The sequence below is a fragment of the Neovison vison genome, chromosome 14 (genome assembly GCF_020171115.1).
Source record: "Neovison vison isolate M4711 chromosome 14, ASM_NN_V1, whole genome shotgun sequence".
NCBI lineage: Eukaryota > Metazoa > Chordata > Mammalia > Carnivora > Mustelidae > Neogale > Neogale vison.
This window is the reverse complement of record NC_058104.1, coordinates 17,373,365-17,392,777: the sequence shown is the minus strand read 5'-3', so window position 1 is coordinate 17,392,777 and position 19,413 is coordinate 17,373,365. Positions and strand designations below refer to the sequence as shown.

At 55.5% G+C, this 19,413-nt stretch overlaps 1 protein-coding gene across 1 annotated transcript in view; it reads right to left on the bottom strand.

Annotated features, from left to right (window-relative positions):
• Positions 1 to 2,584: 2,584 nt before the first annotated feature.
• Positions 2,585 to 19,413, bottom strand: part of LOC122896062 (ATP-binding cassette sub-family A member 17-like) — a 58,176-nt gene continuing 41,347 nt past the window's right edge. The window contains exons 22-31 of the mRNA XM_044234002.1: positions 16,780 to 16,938; positions 14,630 to 14,808; positions 14,317 to 14,338; positions 13,910 to 14,016; positions 13,012 to 13,206; positions 5,546 to 5,733; positions 4,381 to 4,551; positions 3,936 to 4,126; positions 3,721 to 3,794; positions 2,585 to 3,220 (exon numbers count right to left, since the gene is read on the bottom strand). Of these exons, the coding sequence (XP_044089937.1) occupies positions 2,585 to 3,220; positions 3,721 to 3,794; positions 3,936 to 4,126; positions 4,381 to 4,551; positions 5,546 to 5,733; positions 13,012 to 13,206; positions 13,910 to 14,016; positions 14,317 to 14,338; positions 14,630 to 14,808; positions 16,780 to 16,938 (1,922 nt within the window). The remainder of the gene's footprint in view (positions 3,221 to 3,720; positions 3,795 to 3,935; positions 4,127 to 4,380; positions 4,552 to 5,545; positions 5,734 to 13,011; positions 13,207 to 13,909; positions 14,017 to 14,316; positions 14,339 to 14,629; positions 14,809 to 16,779; positions 16,939 to 19,413) is intronic.

Here is a 19,413-nt window from a genome sequence, read left to right as displayed (position 1 = left end):
GCCCGGCCCTCCCATTGGCCGGCCGGGGGGGGCGCGCGTCGCCGGGCCGCCGGGCCCCGGCCCCGGCTCCGCCCTCCCGCCCGCGCCGGGCGCTCACGATTGGCCATGCCAGGACGCGAATTCGAACGCCGGCCATTGATTGGTGAATTCCGCGAGGCCGCCCCGCCTCCCCGGGCGGGGCGGGAGGGGTCTCCCGGGGAGTGCGGCGTCGCCCCGCTGGTGGGGGCGTCTCTGTGTGTGCGTGAGCCGGGGCCGTTCTGGCGGCGTGGGGACAGGCGAGCGGCGTCCGCGGAGGCCTGTGCGCGCCCGCCGCGCCCCTGGCCCTGGCCCCGAGGCCGCTCGCCCAGCCTCCGGCCCGCGTCTGGCGGGAGACTGCTGCTCGGACGGCCGGGCCACTGAGGGCTGGGACCGGAACGCCGCCCCTCAAGCGCCTCGGCCGGCGCCTTCTTCCCGCGAACTGTGGCTCCGGCGTCCCTCGGGCAGAACGTCGCCCCGTCTGTCCCCGCTGTGTCCTCCTTGTCACCCGGGAGCCGGCTCCACTAGCTGACGCCGGCCACCCCAAGCACCGTGTCAGTCAGGACTGGGCAGTGCCCTCCGGCCGGGCCCGTCTTTCACGGGGGGGAGCGCTGGACGGAGGAGGACACTACTCACCCGCGCGCGCCCCCAGCCAGCCCTCCCTTCCCCTCCCCTGCGGCCGGCCCCTGGGTCGTCTGGGCAGCCGGGTGGCCGCACACGAGAACCACGCTGCCCATTCTGCCACAGGGGGCAGGGAAGTCCACGGACAGCCGCACCCGGTGTGTGAGCGGCCCCCCGTTAGGCCCCTGGACCTGGGGTTGAAGCAGAGTGGACGGAGCCCAGCGAGTGGGCTTCGGGGGCTCCTCAGACGGCCTGTGGCACCCAGAAGCATAACGAGGAGCCCAGGGCGGACCCTGGGCTTCTCATCCTTCCTCACACCTTTAGTTACTGGGCTGTCTGCCTCCCCTGCCCTGTGGCTTCGTTGCTGGGCTCCCCCGAGGCAGCGGCATGCCCTTTCAGCCTGGATGCGGGGAGCACCTTGAAGGGACAGTAAACCATTGTCACAACGCCCACTCCCCTGGGGAGCCCAAAACAGCGTCCTTGCTCCCTTAAGTCCCTCAGGTGTCCTCTCCCTGCTTCTTATGTCATTTTTTTCTTCTTTATTCAGTGGTAAAGTTTTCATATTTTTCGGAAAACCAGTGCTCTTCTCTTGGCCATGCTGTGAGCCCTCGCCTGCAGCTTGCGTCCATCACCCTGGCAGGAAGAACCTGGGGGGGGGTGATGGGGTGGAGGGGGGTGCCAGAGCTTGTGGGGGTGACAAGCCGCTCCCAGAGGGCGAGGAGAGCTCATTTCCTATGGGACACCCCCCACACAGGAGGGTTGAGAACTCACTGGAAAAGTCTGGATTGTCGGGGGTCTGGGAAGTTCCCAACTGGAAGAAGATGGTGGTTGAAGTCATGGGGTGGGGGGGTGAATGAGAATGATTCAAGGACAGCAGGGTACAGAGGTGGGAGTGACGGGAAAAGGCTGTGTGTGGGACCCTGTGAAATGCCCCAGAGCAGACACAAGGAGAGAGGGTGGAGAGACCAGCGGGGTGGCCGCCAGGGGTGGAGCAGTGCCGCAATTTGGGGTGACTGGTGATGGCAGGTAGGAAGTCTGCTGAGGGTCAGGAGACACCGCTTTCCAGGAGTTTGGCTGAGAAAGGAGGGAGAGAGCTACCTGCAAAGGCTGGAGAAAGGCTCTGTGACAGGGCACGTCCCAGAGGAGTGCACAAAGGCTGGCCTGAGCCTCGGCCTGGAGCACACAGGCCTGCACTCAGTGGCTGTCACACCTGAGCGGCGTCAGAAGTGCCTGTTAACATGGGGTCCTTACAACACAGATTGCCGGGTCCCACGCCATGTATTTCCAATTCACCAGGTCTGGGGTGGGGCCCAAGAATCTGGGTTTCTAGCATGTTTCTAGCTGCTGCTTAGGAACCCCACTTTGGGAACCTCTCTGTAACTTGAATCTTGGCTCCACTTCCTGTTGACTGTAGGAAGTGGATGGATGTCTCTTAAGTTTCAGGTTATTCATCTGAGTAACACTTTATGGGTTGATGGGCTGTCTTGTGCAGGCTCACCCTTAAGATTTGTAAGGACCAGGGCAGGGGTGTGTGTGTGTGCAGAGATCAAACGGAGTCTCCCAAATCCCAATACTCAAATGCCGAAAAATTAAGACTTCGCTTAGCAAACTTGTCAATCTCCTTTCTCTTGCTTTCAGAAGGATGATGCCATGAGAACCATGGTCACCCCCAGGCCACTGCACCTTGAAAGGACATGGCAGGTGCATCTCTGAGGCTGCTTCCACAGTCAGGTCTCAGGGAGGCCGTGCAACCAGCCAGTAGGACTCAAGGGGATCGTTTTCCACTGAAATGGAACTAGGTTCTCCGCCAGGCCTCTAAAATGAGAGGGCCCAGTCTCACAGAGAGCCACCCAGACCCTGAACTGAGCTCACTGGGTCTACGAGCTGCTTTTGTACTCCTTGCAGTATTTGGCAGACTGTGCACTCTTTATTATGGGAAGTAAACATCTCATGGAAGTGGAGAGGGAGGCTGGGAGGGAGATGGAGAGCTAGTTGGAGAGGGAGGTTGTGAAGGAGACAGAAAGCTAGTTGGAGAGGGAGGCTGGGAGGGAGATGGAGAGCTTGTTGGAGAGGGAGGTTGGGAGGGAGATGGAGAGCTTGTTGGAGAGGGAGGCTGGGAGGGAGATGGAGAACTAGTTGGAGAGGGAGGTTGTGAAGGAGACGGAAAGCTAGTTGGAGAGGGAGGTTGGGAGGGAGATGGAGAGCAAGTTGGAGAGGGAGGTTGGGAGGGAGATGGAGAGAGAGGCTGGAAGGGAGGTTCAGAGGGAGGCTGGGAGGAAAATAGAGAGGGAGGCTGGGTTGGAGGTGGAGAGGGAGGCTGGGAGAACAGTAGAGAAGGAGACTGGGAGAGCAGTAGAGAAGGAGGCTGGGAGGGAAGTAGAGCAGGAGGCTGGGAGGGCAGTGGAGAGGGAGGTGGAGAGGTTGGTGAATGGTCTGCTGGCTCTCCTTGCTCTTGTTTGTGTTCCTTTTTGGTTGGATGCGCAGAGCAGGTGAAGCTCAAGAAAATGTCCTCCAGAGACACTTGGTTGACACAGTAGTCGTCCAGCCTGAATTTGGTCTTGGCTTGCTCCAGAATGTCAAACACCTTTTGGGAAGAAGGGAGGCCATTGTGGATGATGGGCACAAGGGAGGGGAGAGGAGGCAGCAAAGAGTAGGAAGAGGGAGGGTCTTGGGTGTGATGAAGCCCCTTAAAGACCCATCTCTTTTTCAGCTGTCCCCAGAGCACTTCCAAGAAGTCAGTCCTAGGGAAGTCAGCTGTCTGATATCAGGGAAAGGCGCTGCCCGGGCATGGGGCCAGCTGGCAGTAGCCCCAGCTGGATCTCTGGCATGCTGTGGGACCCTGCACGTGCAGTGTCCCCTCTCTGGACCCGCTTCCCTCTCTCTGAAACGAGGGGTAGGAGGAGCTGAAGGTCCCTTCCAGTTCACACGTCCTCGTGTTTTATGAAATCTGTGTGAATATTACCATGGAGACGGCAGAGAGAAAATGCTGTGAATGCAACATTCATGAAGAAAAGAAAACTCGTCACCCCAAAAAGTCGGTGACATCACAGGTTTGCTCCCTCTGATGCCCAGGTACATGCTCACCTTGGCCCAGCTGAGGTCATCCCCGGGCAGGTGGTAATGGGCCATCCCTTGGTGCTCGTCTTCCAGGACGCTGCCTGCACGGAGAGGACACCATGTTCCCCGGAGGGCCTGGGACCATGGAGTCACGGCCCTCCTCCCAGGGGTCAGGGACGGGGGCGGTGGGGGGGCGCTCAGCAGGGCTGAGGCACAGAGGCCCTCTGTGTGGTGGCCCTCACCTGGGAAGGTCAGGGTCACGAACGCCTTGAACTCCTCCAGCGCCTCCTGCTGCCCGTCGCCCCGCACCTTGGCCTGCAGGGAGTAGCCGCTGCCGAACTTGCTCTTGAGGTGCTGGGGGCTGCCCAGGCACTTGAACTGACCCTGCACCATGATGGCCAGCCGGGTGCACAAGGCCTCGCATTCTTCCATGCTGGGGAGAGGGGCGGAGGCCTGACAGGGCGGGGCAGGGGATGCCGACGCCCGCCTTCCACGACAGAGGCTCCCGCAGAGAGGCTGGTGTCCACGGCCAGATTACACCGCTCCTGATTCCCACGTTCAGAGAGGAGCCCGCCTGGCAAGGCTGGGCACGTTCCTCACGGGCTCCAACCCAGCTGCTGACAGGTCTGTGCCCCCGGCCCCACCCAGCCAGCCTCTTCCACCGACCCCCGGAGACTCTGGCTCTACCTTGGGGAGGTGATAACGATGGCCTTGCCAGACTCGCGGGCCTGGGTCACGGTGTCCCAGAGCAGACGCCGGGCCACGGGATCCATGCCGGTGGATGGCTCGTCCAGGAAGATGACCGAAGGCTCTCCAAGCAGGGCAATGGCCGTGCTCAGCTTCCGCTTGTTGCTGCCGCTGGGAGCAGAGAGGGAAAGGTTGGGGTGAATGGCAACCAACAATCAGCAGCAGCCCACCTGCCCTAGACACACACACACACACGCACACACACAGGCTTTCTGTTCTCTGTGGGGAAAGCATCCCACAGCCCCTGAGTGGGGCTTTAGTGACATGGCCCGCCACCCTCCTGTGAGGTTGCACTGTGACTTGGCTGTCCACTCAGTATACAGGTCATGGCCCCGGCTACAGGGGTAGGTCTGCAGAGAGCACATGGTCTGTGAGTCTCCTCTGAGGGTCTCTGGTGTTGGGGGCTTAAGGACAGAGGACCATTTTAGCGAACTTTTAAAAAATGAACACATAGCATTTACAACGTGCGTGGGGGCTGTTCTAAACTTTGCAAGTGTTAACTCGTTTAATCTTCAAGAGATGCAGGAAAGTACAAAAACCTGTCTGAAACCCTAGCCAGCAGGGAGGGAAGAGCCAAGATCAGCAGTCGTGGACTGGCCCCTGGGACTCTCCACCGTCCCTGTCCCAGGGGTGCGATACTGTCATCAGCCTCCAGGGGGCGCTGCACACACAGGAGGAAGTCCTAAGATGGGGGGCTTTGGATGCTAAGGGCACTGGGTTCTGGATCAGTGGCCTCGGAGTACGGAGGAAGACCCCTTCAGTCTCTCACTTGAACATCGGCAGCTCAGATGCCCCAGACACAGTGAGATACGGTAACGGGTGAGCCTACCAAAAATCAAGCCCCTCTGGGACGTGCGGGACGGTAACACCTGTGATGCTACCTGTTCTTACCCACCTATCCACCTCCCCTCGGGTCAGAGCCGGGAGCAGTGCCTCCCGGGCAGCCCAGACCACAGACCCGTGCATCTGCTTGACAGGGCCGCTTCCCGCAAATCTGCCCCATGGCACACAGACTGCACAGCCACCCCAAACCCGGAGCTCACGGTCTTGGCCTGCACGGAGAAGAGCGGGAGCACCTGTCCTTGGTGGGGGCGGAAGGCCTCACCTGTAGGTCTTCACCAGTTTGTCCGCATGTGCGTGCATGAGTAAGTCGTCAAGAATTTGTTCCACACAGGTGGCGATGTGGCGCTCGGGGACGCCCCGAATCCGGGCGTACAGGACCAGCGTTTCCCGTCCGGTCATGTGGTTGAGCAGGGCGTCAAACTGCGGACAGTAGCCGATCTGGGACCGTACCTGGGGTTGGAGCACAGCCCAAGAGGGGGGCCCATCAGAAGGAGAGCCGCCAGTCACGTGCAGGGCCTGGACACCCAACCTGGCCTTGCCCCACCCAGGCTTCAGCCCTGCTCTGAGTATGGGCTGTGTGCACGGACGTGTGCCACGTAGGGGGAGTAGGACAACAGTGGCATCAGGGAGCCCAGATGGGGTGCTCGTGGCCGGGCCACTGTCTGTGTATGTGCACACATGGGGCCCTTCCCCCTGCCTGCCTGGCGTGTATCGTCAGTGCCCACCGCCTCCCTGCCTCTCGTCACCATCATGGCGTCTGGGCAGTAGAAGGTGCTGTATTCCCCCCCTTAACAATATTTTCTATTAAACGTGCAATCCATAAGTAGGTTTCCTCTGTAGGACACTCGCAGGAAGGCTGCTAGAACCTCGGCTGGCTCCTAGCAGAGGACCGGTTGTGTGTCTGTTTTTGCCAAAACAGTATCCTCTGCCGTTCTGCAAATCACCTTTCTAACTCAGCCTGATGTCTTTTTTTTTTTTTTTAAGATTTTATTTATTCATTTGGGACAGAGAGCGAGGGTGAGCAGGAGGTAGGGGCAGAGGGAGAGGGAGAAACAGGCTCCCCTCTAAGAGGGGAGCCTGACGTGGGGCTTGATCCTGGGACCCTGAGATCATGACCTGAGCTGAAGGCAGACGCCCAACCCACTGAGCCCCCCAGGTGCCCCTCAACATTATGTCTTAAAGATTTTTCTCAGTCAAGAAATACATGTCTAATCCAACTCAGTTGAACTGCTACTTCGCCAGTCAGGGAAGGCTTCTAGATTTTATTTAGCTGTTTATTAAAAAAAACTCAGGCACATTTGAGTTATTTCCCTGGTTTTGGCTTTATAAACTTGCACTGAACTGTGCCCTCGTTTGTGCCCCTGGTCAAGGGCTCCCTTGGAGTAGATGATGAAAGCAGTAAATACCATTCTTGAGAAATAGCCAATGCTCTTCTTCCCATCTGCATCCCCACCGAAGCGAGGAGCCACTCTGGGTGCCCCTGGCAGGGGGCGGCGTGCACTGCTCTGACCGGAGGCAGATGTGAAGACCGCATGGATGGAGTGAACGAGGGGAGAACACACTGGGAACATCACACCGTTGAGCGTGGGGCTTCCCCTGAAGACATCTACCACCAGGAGCAACATGTGGGCCCGAGAAACAGTCTTGAACCGAGATGTGCCAAGTGACTCACACTACGAGATATGAGCATTTCTGGTAGGTCGCTTTCATCAGGTGATTTTAACCTGATGATTCTCCTATTTGTAGTTTGCTGAAAATTGTTTAGTCATGAACAAGGTAGAGGGTTGTTTTGGGGTTTGGTTTTATTTCTTTGTTTTTTTACTGTTTTGTTTTGTTTTTAAATATTTTAATTGTTTGAGAAGTGGGGGGAGCCGCAGAGGCAGAGGGAGAAGCAGGCTTCCCACTCAGCAGGGAGCCTGATGTGGGGCTGGAGCCCGGGACCCTGAGTGACAGCCTGAGCTGAAAGCAAATGCTTCACTGACCAAGCCCCCCAGGAGTCCCAAGAAGGCATAGATCTTTTGACCCTTAGTTCCGTTCACGTCTGGTTTGGGTCTCTATAAGTTTTCTATCTTTTTTTTTTTTTTTTAAGATTTTATTTATTTATTTGAGAGAGAGACAGTGAGAGAGAGACAGTGAGGAGAACGTCAGAGGGAGAAACAGACTCCTCATGGAGCTGGGAGCCCGATACGGGACTCCATTCCGGGACTCCGGGATCATGACCTGAGCTGAAGGCAGTCGTCCAACCAACTGAGCCACCCAAGCGTCCCGGTTTTCTCTCTTTTGAAACAGTTTTGGGGTAGAAGCCTTGAAAATGTAATGTGATATAAAGAAAATGAAGGAATATGATGTTCTTACACACCTGAGCCTGTAGTACACTGGGGCTGGGCTGGGGTGACCACAGAGCACTGTTCAGCGTGGGCCAAGGACAACCCCTCAGTGGAGCCACACAATTCCGGGGTGATGAGTGTGGCTCACGGAAACGCGTGTCACATCCAAGCCATGGCTGGGAACACCAGCGCATCCTGGTAAAAATATAGCTTAGAAAACGCAAAAGAATGCTTGAAAGGACTTGTCCATCTAAACGGTGGTGAGGGCGCCTGGGTGGCTCCATGGGTTGAGCCGCTGCCTTCGGCTCAGGTCATGATCTCAGGGTCCTGGGATCGAGTCCCGCATCGGGCTCTCTGCTTGGCGGGGAGCCTGCTTCCTCCTCTCTCTCTCTGCCTGCCTCTCTGCCTACTTGTGATCTCTCTCTGTCAAATAAATAAATAAAATCTTTAAAAAATAAAATAAAATAAACGGTGGCGAGAAGGAGGCAGAGCGAGGAGTTTAGTAGCGAGATGAACCAGTGCGAGATTTCCAGGAGAAGGAGGAGGGAAGGAGGGGCAGGCTGAACTAGACATAAATCCCCCATTTCTAACGGCAAGGTCACACGGATGCCAGGAGGCGATGTGAAGAAGGGTTGTGGGGAGGCCGAAGTCCGATTTCCTGGCAGATGCCGTTTGATTTTAAATAACACAGAGAAATGTAAATTTCTAGTCCCCTGAGTTTATGGAACAAGTTGGTGCTTCTGCGTGAGCCTCAGGAAAGGTCTGTGGGCCGGAGGGCTGGTGACAGTAAGACCAGGTTCAGGATCTGTCCGCGACCAGCTGCTGTGTCACTTCTCTTCCTCTCCCTTCCCTTCTTTGTTTGTTTTTTGGTTCGTTCCTCCCTTCCCTTTTTAAAGATTTTATTTATTTATCTGAGAGAAAAAAAAGTGTGTGTGCAAGTCAGGGGAGGAAGAGGGAGAGAATCCCAAGCTGACTTTGTGCTGAGTGCAGAGCCGGACGTGGGACTCGATCCCTTGACCTCGAGACCATGACCGGAGCTGAAATCAAGTTGAGCGCTGAACTGACTGAGCCCCCGGGCGTCCCGTTCCTTGCCTTTTATAGCAGCTTTATTAAGGCACAATTCACACGCCATGGAAACCACCATATTCACGCATTGAACGTGTACAATTCTGTGGTTTTAGCAGACTTAGAGGGGTGCCTTTATGATCACAGTCAAGTTTAGGACACTCCGTTTCCCCCAAAGAAACCGCATACCCGTTAGCACTTACTCCGCACTGTCTCTAATATCCTCCGCCCCCAGCAACCATTCATCTCCAGATTTGCTTCTCTTGGACATTTCACCCAAAACAGATCATATAACATATGGCCTTTATTTAAAAATTGTTTTTAAAGATTTATTTGTTTATTTTTGAGAAAGAGAGTGTACAAGGAGGAGAGCGAGGGCAAAGTGGGGCAGAGGCAGTGGGAGAAGCAGGATCCCCGTGGAGCAGGGAGCCTGATGCAGGGCTCCATCCAAGGACCCGGGGATCATGACCTGAGCCGAAGGCAGACACTTATCCGACTGAGCCACCCAGGCGCCCATTAAATAATTTTTTTTTTTTTTTAATTTAAAAGGGGCTCCTGGGTTGAGCATCCGACTCTCGGCTTTAGCTCAGGTCATCATCTCAGGGTCCTGGGCTCCAGCCTCTGCAGGGAGTCTGCTTCTCCCTCGCCCTGGGCCTCTCCCCTGATTTGCAAGCTCGCTGTCTCTCAAATAAATAAATAAAATCTTTAAAAAAATTTATTTAAGGAACACCTACTCCCAACATGGGGCTCGAACTCCCAACCCCGAGATCAGGAGGCACATGCCCCTCCCACTGAGCCCGCCAGGCATCCCTGATACGTGGCCTTCCGTAACTGGCTTCTGTCACCGAGCTTCCCGGTTCCAGGTCCAGCCGCCTCATAGCAGGTGTCCGTCCTTCATTCCTTTATGCGGCTGGATGGCACCCTATCGTACGGATAGACCACATTTTGCAAATCCACTCCTCCCCTGACCCACGCTGGAGTTGTGAATCTGCCACTGTGGCCAGGCCCTGTGCTGACTTGATGTTCCGGCCCATGAGTACCTTCCCGATGGTCTTCCCATCGGTCTTCAGTCCGTTTCTACCGAGTGCGCTCCCTGATGCTTCGGGAGTTCTGTCCCCCAGCTTCTTCAGGGCTGCCTGTCCTGTGTGCCCTAGGCTCCTCCCCCTGCTTGTGCCTGCTTGTCCTCGGTTCTCGTTTTCCTGCTGTGCCCCATACTGGCTTTTCGTCCCCCTGGATACTATGGCGTGTGTCCTTGATTTAGTGCTGGGCGCTCGTTCCAGGAACTAGGCCCCTTAACTCCATTTACGCCCCATGACCGGCAGGCATCACCGTTGTGTCCCATCACAGCACATGTATTTCAAACCTCAGAAGATGTTCTTATTATTATAGCTTCGTTTAATCGAAACTCATACATTTCCCTTTATTTATTTATTTATTATTTATTTTTAATGACTTTTCAATCCTTCCTGTGTTTTCAGGGATAATTTTCCCCTCTACCTAGAGATGGCTCTGTCTGTGGTTTTGTTTTGTGGGTTTTTTTTTTGTTTGTTTGTTTTTTCACGTACATGCTGGTGATCTGTCCTGTCAGTGTTTGTTTATGTGAAAATACCTTCTTCGTACCCTCCTTTCACAGCATGGCTTTTACGGAGTGTGTTCTCATAGGCCGGTTGTTAACGCTTCTGTCATTTCTGAGGTGTCCTGTTGTCTTCTGGCCACTGCCATTTCTGTTAAGACATCACCTGCCGACCTGATTCCTGCTCGTCTGGAAGTGGGTCCCTTCAAGATTTTGTTCCCGTGGGGGCGCCTGGGGGGCTCAGTCAGTTAGATGTCTGCCTTTGGCTCAGGTCATGATCTCTGGGTGCTGGGATCGAGCCCCGTGTCAGGCTCCTTGCTCAGCAGGGAGCCTGCTTCTCCTTCTGCCTGCTGCTCCCCCAGCTTGTGCCCTCTCTCTCTCTCTCCCAAATGCTTAAAAAAACAAAAAAAATTTCTTCCTGTGTTTATTTTTCAGCAGTTTTATTATAACGTTCCTAAAGATTTATTTCTTATAATTTCTCCTGCTTAGGGCTAATAGAGATTTATTATTTGTAATTCTATGACTTTCATAAGTTTTAGAAAATCGTAGACACTCATTTCTCGAATTCCGCCTCGCCTCTTCTTTGTGCCCTTTCCTTGCAGGACCTCAGTTACAGTTAGACCTTTACTGTTAGACCTTTTCCCCCGGATCCTCTGTATCAGCTTGTCATATGCTGCTGCGTAACAAGTTTCACCAAAATGTAGCTGTGGTTTGTTCACTATTTCATGGTTTCTGTGGGTCAGCTCGCGGGTCTGGGGATGGCTTGGCTGGGCAGTCCTGGGCAGGCTCCTTCACAAGGTGGCCCTTGGCCCCCCCACTGGGCCCATGTCCCTGGGAGCCTGGAGGATCTGCTGTCGAGCTCGATCACATAGTGGTGGGCAGGTCTCAGGACTACGGTGCAGCTGCTCTCCGCATGGGCCCCCCCACAGGCTGTGTGAGGACCTTGGAAGGTGGCAGTTAGCTTCCCCCACTGTGAGGGATGTGTGGGGGAGATTGTACTCCCGGAGAAGCTGCAGCGCCTTCCGTAACCCAGTCTAGGATGTGACACACCATTTGTCCTGCAAATTTTGCTGCCACCCGGACCAGCCCTGGTCCAGCATGGGAGGGGCTGCTCAGGGGTGCTGGTTTCAGGATGGGGACCCCTTGGGGCCATCTTGAAGGTTTACCCAAAGTTCTTACCTTCTCTTGGATAGCTTCTGCCCTTTTGACTCTCCAGGCTTTGCTCTAAGTTTTGTTTTTTTTTTTGAAGGGGGGGCTTTGTCTTTTATGCACATATACCTGGTTCATTTTATTGTGTACCAAGCATTGCATTTGCAGAGTTGTAGAAATCATCTGAAGCTAAGGATGGTATCGTTTCCCCCCAGAGGCATACACTGGCTCCTACCTGGTGCCTGGTAGCATCGGCGGCTTAGGGTCCCGTCAGCGCCATTCCAGGGACTGGCACGCATCCTGGCTCTTTTGGGGTCCTTGGAGGAGCTCGTCTGCATGTGGTTCCTCCCTGCACCCAGGGCGCAGCCCTTTGGGGCCCGCTCTCTAGGAAGGGGTGTGCTCCCCCGAACTTGCTGCCAGTCACTTCAGCCTCAGGAGCAGTCCTGGGCTCCCAGCCTCCCTGGCTGGACGTGGCCGCCTCCCTGGGCCTCTCCCCATCCTACCTCCTGCCTCCCAAGTCTTCACTGTCTTCTCAGAAGCCTCTCTGGAGGAGTTTTTCACATTTGGTCCTGTTATTACCATTCTTGCCAGGAAGGGGGTCAGAGCCACGCAATTTTCCCTCACCAGAGCCACCCCCGGAATGTGTAGGATCATAAAAGAGCTGAAATGGATCTGAGTGTCTCGTGGCCGTGTGTAGCTGACGTTGGCTTCGGCTGTTCACCCCGGCTGTGGGCACCGAACATGACAGAGCTGAAGGGGCCTGCGCAGGTCCTTGGGCTTTCTCTCTGAACGTGATTTTGGTCGTGGACATTGCAGCTGGCTTGATCAAGTTTTGGCAGCTCGATGGCTTGTGCTGTGAAGGGTACATCCTCCCTTACGCCGCCGTGGTTTGGTCTCTCCTTGCGCCTTTCACTGGCTCCCCGCGATCGCCCCACCCTGTCCCTCTCCCCTCCCTGCACTGCCGCCTGGCTGCTGTCCTCAGGGTTTGGTGCTGGCAAGGGCTGCTGGGTCAGCACAAGTGTGGGCACCTACCGGGCAGTGATGGAATGAGTGCTGGTAGCGGAGGTGGGGACCCCACGAAGAAGGTTGGGTTTGAGGAGCTCGTGACAAGGTCGGGTGTCAGCAGGAGGACATCTGAGCTAGGCCGTCTAGGAGGCGTGTGCGCACTCACGGGGCTGGGACTGGGGCCAGTGTGGACACCCTCAGCGGGCAGAAGACGGGGGGGCAGAGTAACCACTGGGCTCAGGTGGGGGCAACCCGTGTAGAGCCCGACAGACGGAAGGCTGGTGTTGCAGCCCCGCGGGGCGTCTCCAGGAGCCTCGGAGTGAGTGCATTGTGAGCGGCTGGGAGACGGGACCTGGGACCTGGGAAGGTGTGGGAGGGACGTTCGGGACTATGAGCAGTGGACACAGGAGAGGGTGGGTGGCGAGCTCAGAGAAGAGGTCAAAGGTCAGGCCGTGGGACTGGGGGTCACATGTAAACCTGATTGGTGGGTTTTCCAAAGACCACGCGCACCCCAGGCCTGAGGTCACACGCCCAGGTGCCGTTCCCCACCCCCTCCTGCCAACACAGCCACCCCTTCCCAGTGCTCCCCTGCTCCCGGGTCCCACCTACCTCCCTCAGGTGAGAGCTGATGCTGAGGCCCCTGACAAAGGCGGCCCCAGAGGTGATGGGCTCTTCCCCGGTCAGCATTTTGAAGATGGACGTTTTCCCAGCTCCGTTGCTGCCTAGAAGACCAAAGCACTCCCCTGCTCCAAGGGCGAAGGAGATCTTGTTCACAGCCAGCAGGGGCACATTCTGCACGTAGACCTGAGGTACCCGAGACAGAAGGCACGCGGTGAGGAGCTGCCCTGCTTCTGTCACACCATCTTGGGTCAGGCGCCGGCTGCCCTCAGGGCCCAGGCCCTTGGAGGGGCCCGGCTTCCTTCCCCTCCCGGCAGGGTTGCCGGGTTTGCCCTCCTCTTTCTGTCCCTGCAAACGGATAAGCCTCTTCCCTTCAGTCCTTCAAGCAAACAAAACCCCTTGATGGGGCCTGGGATGTTGGCTGGTTTATTTGAACCGCCAGTGGCTCTGGGGAAACAAAGAGTAAGAACTTACAGACTGGGGGAATGCCGCAAAGCTCCCGGATGTTCGAAGGGTCTCCATGAACTCCTGGCTGGAGCTCTGCGGCTGACTGACCAGGCCTGGCTGGAGCTCTAGGGGTGCCCCCGCCCCTCACCAGGAGCTCCCCCGGAAACTGTCTTCTAGATCCCAGAGAGGGTCAGCTGGTCATGTCCGCCCCCAAGGCTTCCTGCCTCTGGGGGCTCGTGGCTCCGGCCCTCCTGCTTTACAGGGCCCCCCCCGGGAGAGGCGCTGGAGGACTCAGGCCCTAACTCCTGCTTCAGGCACTTTGGGGCTGAACCTCCCGGCCAGTGTGTCTCCACAGCGCCTGGAGCCCCCTGGTGGCTGCTTTCTTCCGAAAGGCCCGCGGAGGAGTGGTCTTTGCTTTTCAGGCATGTCTGTGTGACTCTACCTTCGTCACTTCTCTAAGAACCAGTGGGTTTTCCGCACGCAGCTTTTCCAAGTACGTCTCCACCATCTTTGCCTCCTGTTCCACGTCTTGGTCTACGGGCATGGACGCTGCCTCGTGCATGGTCACCTGCTTTCCGGGGACCAGGGTAAGGCGGTGTGAGTCCCTGCTGGTGCCAGGGCAGGGGGGGAAGGCAGAGGGAGCGCGGGCCTGGCACACACCACCACCCCTTTGTCCAGGGTGACAGGGGTCTACCAGACCCAGAAACATCACATGGTGTTGGCTTTTGAGGAAAATTAAAAGACTTGAAGCCTGGAGATATCGGGGCAAAACCAGTGAATCTTCTCCAGAATTTCCTTGGGGGGCTTTCGCCTCTGGACCATATTCAGACCGAGAACTGACAGACAGACCCTTCTCCTTCCAGGCTCCTGGCTTACTGCGTGCAGGCCAGGAGGAAGAGGTGTTCTGAAAAGGTGACTGGCCTTAGAAAATCCACGGTCTTGTCCTACTCAGCAGACAAGGGTCACAGGGGCCAAGCCAGTCCTCTAGGTCCCTATCCCTCCAGGTCCCCGGGGAGGCACGGGCTGTCACCCCTCTGTCCTGGCGTGGATGATATGGTCTCCAGGCTCCCTCCGATGCTGACAGTCATGGCCACTCCCAGCCACGGACTGTGGAGCCAGCCCGTGGACCCAGGCTTCCCAAGTTACACACTGACCCACTCACCAGTAGTCGCTTCCTGTTGAAGTCAGGAAACCTGGCTTTCAGCCCCCACAAGAGGTTGGTTTCAATGAGGAAGAGCAGGACGAGGTACACAAAGCCCATGATGGCCATGGCCGCCAGGTACTTCCCCATCCCAAGAGGCTCCCAGGCGTAGATGCTCTCCTGGACCGTGTATCCCTCTGCTAACGGGGAAGAAGCTCAGGTTACCAAACTCGGGCTGGCGTCCCAGCCTTTCCTCCTGTAGCCAATGCCACTGAAACCGCACAGGAATGTCATCGGCACTGTTACCACGTCCCGGCAGGTGGCAAACATGAGCAGTGTTCTGTTTCTCTTGCTACAGCCCACGTTCAGCGCAAATAATGCTGGGAAGTCAGAGACCTCGCCCAGTCCTGTGGCAGTGGCTCGAAGTGCAAGACTTCTGTACTTGGGTTCTTTGATCAGTTGTCAGTCACCTGCCGCTTTGGCTGACCTGTCCCATTGAAATATCCAGAAGCCTCCAGTCCCCTCTCTGTAATCTCATCTGCCTTCACGTTTTCCCTTTAGATATGTGTATTTTAGAACTATACCATAAATACACCCTCATCGGAAAGAAGGGATACATGTGAGGGCCAATGGAAAGGTACGCCTCCCCTGCTCCAATCTACTGTGAGGATTTGGGTGTAACCCTTCTCTCTGTTCCAGACACGCGCTTTTAAGATATGAACGGAATGATGCTATGCATTTTTTCCTCCAGCACACCAGTCTCATTTAATAATCTATGATGGACAGGGACTGTCCAGGACCTACAGATCGGAATAATAAAGGTCCCTGGCAAAGGTAAAGACAATTCCAGAAGCTAGTATTCTTGTCAGGTGAGTTTGTAACTCCACTTGCAGTTTTCTCCACGGCTAAAGAAACTAATACACGAAAACAATTATTGGTCTCCGTTTCTGGATGCACAAAACATGATAATTGAAGGGGAGTGGGGACATGACCATATGGGAGCAGTTTCTGTGTTCCTGGAGTCAGGCTGATATAAATTCCAATCAGAATGTGATAACGTTAGGGTGTTAATGTAATCCCCATGGTAACCACAAAGATAGTAACTCCAGAGTGTCCAGAAAAGGAAATGAGACAGGAATTAGGAGGTTTCCTGTGAGGTCCCTAGAGCCGTGGAAGTCACAGACACCAAGGGAATGGTGGAGGCCAGGGACTGGGAGGTGGGGGGGTTGATGTCTTATAGGGACAGTTTCGGTTTTGCAAGATGAAAAAAATTCTGGAGATGGTGGCACAACAGTGTGATTGTCCTTAATGCCACTGACCTGTACCCTCAAAAATGGTTAAAATGGTAAACTTCATATACATTTTACCACAATTTAAAAAATGAGTACTTTAGGGGTGCCTGGGTGGCTCCCTCGGTTGAGTATCCAACTTGTGGTTTCAGCTCAGGTTGTGATCTTGGGGTTGTTGGATCGGGCCCCATGTTGGGCTCTGTGCTCAGTGTGGAGTCGCCTTGAGATTCTCTCCCTCTGCCCCACCCCCTGCTTGCTCTCTTTCTTTGCAAAAAAAAAAAAAGTGTTTAAAAGGAGTTGGGGAGAATGTGGACAAATTGGAACCCTTGTCCATCGTAGACGAAACATGAAATGGTGCACCTGCTGTGGAAGACAGTCTGATTGGTTCCTCGAAAAGCTAAGCACAGATTCATTCCTAAGAAAGGTATGTAGTCGAGACAACTGAAAACCCGTTCCCACGAGAGCTTGTCTGTCAGTCTCATGGCGCCATCATTCCCAGTCACCAACAGGTGGAAACAACCCGCATGTCCCTCACGCCATGAACTGATAAACCGTGGTCCATCCACACAACAGACTATGATTCTGCCACAAAATGGGAACAAGACTCCGACACCAGCTCCTACATGGGTGAACCTTGAAACCAGAGCAGGCAGACACGAAGGACCAGAACAGGCAAGTGCACAGGCAAGGTGAGCAGGCGTAGTGGCGGCCGGGGGCTGGGGGGAGGGGCAATGGGGGAAAGACTGGATGAATCGTGCTTCTTGTTGGGGGCGATGGAAATGTGGAACTGGATGGTGGCCCTGCTCGTACGACCTTGTGAACATATCCAAGCCCACTGAGCCGTGTCCTGCCAAAGGGAGAATTTCCGTGTGCAGTACTCACAAAGTTGATTACACTCCTGCTGGTCCAGGTTCCTGGCTTTGCATAGCTTCTGGATTCCGTAGTTGTAGTATAAGTTGAAGAGAGCCATTCCCAGGCAGTGGCCTGGCAGCAATAGGAACTTGCGGTCCAAGGAGTCCGACAATGTCATGTAGCCCAGCTCTGCGAAGGGGATAGAAATGACTCACTCACTTTCAGGCAGGAAAGGGCACAGCCCCTGGCACACGTCACTCTCCTGGTCCCTGGACCAGAGACTTCATTCAACCTCCATGCCCAAAGCAAACATAGCTTCCTTTGGGCCATGCTTCCTGAGGCTGTCATTTTACTTCTGTTCAGATCGCTTGTGCCAATGAATCCCAAAGAGCTGTGTTTGGAAAAACCAGCAAGAGTGTGGCTGCCACATGGGATGTCTGTGGAAGAGGTGAGCCAAGGTGGGAGGGAGATGAGGTGTCCCAGGGAGCGGGGCCCAGAAGCAGGGTCTGGAGGGCCAGCTGTGGGGTCGACCGAGCGCCTTCCCCAGATGGACGGGAGCTAAGAAGGACACCGTCCCCGCCTAGATCGTCTGTGGAGACAAAGCCATCATTTCCAAATGCTCTGCTTCACCATGGACCTGGAAAGGCCACAAGAATCAGCGAAAGTCCTATGAGACACAAAAGCAAGGCAGTAAATTGGCTGGTTATGAACCACATATGCAGAAACTGGGGCCTCTTAGAGGTTAAGAGAAGCCAATTTTCAGATTTGTGTCATATTGCAAAGTGAGGAAATTCCAAACAAGGTTGTTGGGCAAGAAATTGAGAGCATGTATATTTAAAATATTTTAAACGTTTATTTACAACCAATACACACAAGTGTTCTGCGGAAGAAATGTTCTGCTGATCAGCCGCTCATTAGAGGATGAATTCGCAGTGCTCCGCATAGGGCCTGGGCTGGTGGTGACCGGGTCCCCCAGCCCCGCCCCCCTGTACCGGCTGCTCTCTGCCCTCCCTCCACCCCAGCACATCCTCCCCAGCGGGAAGGAGGAACTGAGGGGCAGGGACAGGAGCTCTAATTTTGTACTTGGTGACAATTCACATAACAGCCCCACTCCTATGGGTAACTCCGGGAGGAGCCCGCGGGCTCAGGACTAACAGATCCCACGGCTGAACCAGTGACGCAAAGGGAGCTCTACCCTCCAGACCTGGGATTAGAGCAGTACAGCTTCTGGGTGCTGACCTGTGAGATTCTTGCGAGCGGGGCCACTCCTCATGGGGTTGACCTTGGGACACGAGGTCTCCCAACCAACATGTTCTGGGCCAGGACTCTGATGCAGCCACAGAGACAGGGCCCACCCAGCCTAGGGGCATGAGCTGTGGTGCTCCACAGGCTTGCTGTGATCCGGCCCCGAGGCCCAGGGGTCCATGGCTCTGTGACCAGGCCTTGAGCTGCACTTGAGACCATAGCGCAGCAGGACAGCTGGGAAGGTGGCAGACAGGACCTGGAGGGAAGCCCAGAGGCTCATGCCCTCCTCATCTGCTCTACTTAGAATTCTAACTTTGGAAATCTCGCCTGGAGGCTGAGGCGGCGGGGCCAGGGCTTGGGGGTAACTGGTAGGACTCCAGCCTTGCCCCTCCTGCATGGGCTCAGAGACAGGCTTAACCACTAAACAACGTTCCTGAGCCCAGTCGGAACCAACAGTCCACCTGGCGGTGTCTCTGGGCCCTAAGCGGGAAGTGGTTAGACTCTGAGAGGCGACACCGGCTTCTCCCCAGCTCACCCTAACCAGAATCAGAGATGTCCATGAGCGACCTTCTCACTGAAGAAGCAGATCTTCACAGCTCCCACTCATCCTCCTTCTTTCTCTCTGGCTCCTACCCCAAAGCCACTCAAAGGCCGGGGCAAGGTCACAAACCCTCGAATCTCGGAATCTCGGAATCTCGCCCTCCACCAGAAGGTGGCTATTCGCCGCCGCACCCTGGGGTTAGACCCGCTCCCTCCCAGTCCTGTGCCTTCTTTGTCTCTGTTCCTTCACTTTGCCGGGCCACCGTCTCTCCGTTGACTTTCGAAAAGGGCAACACGGTGGGTCGTGTTTCCCTTGGAGTGGCTCAACTTGCCCTCATTACGCCCTTCCACTCAGTGGACCGGAGAACAGTGCCTAGAACTTGTCCTCTGGGAAGCATCTGGGTTTAGGTCTGGACCCCTCTCCCCCCATCTTGGGACATCTGACAGATCCCTCCGGCCTTGAACTTGGTTTGCAACTCTGGGAGATATTGGTGGTGATTTCCTCAAGTCCACTTTCCGTTTGCGGCATGCTTCTCAGGGGACGGGGCTACAGCTCCAGGATGCACCCCCCCCCCACGCCTGTCCCTGCCTTCCCTGCTTCCTCCTGTCTTTGGCTCTGCCTTCCCGGAGGTCGGAGATCGGGCGATTGATAGGCTTCCTCGACCACCCCTTCTGCTAAGTGTTTATGTCAGCAGCCAGCTCTTTCTTGCACTCAAGATTGTTAGCTTTTCTTTTCCCCCCTCATAGAATTCTACGGTTTAATAGATGCCATGTTTTCTGAAGTGGTGGCTCTGCGTCCCGCATTTCCCCGTATTGCATTTTTGGCAGTCTGCTTTGCTCTCTGTATCTGCTTTGCCTCTCCTGTATCTGCCGTCCTCA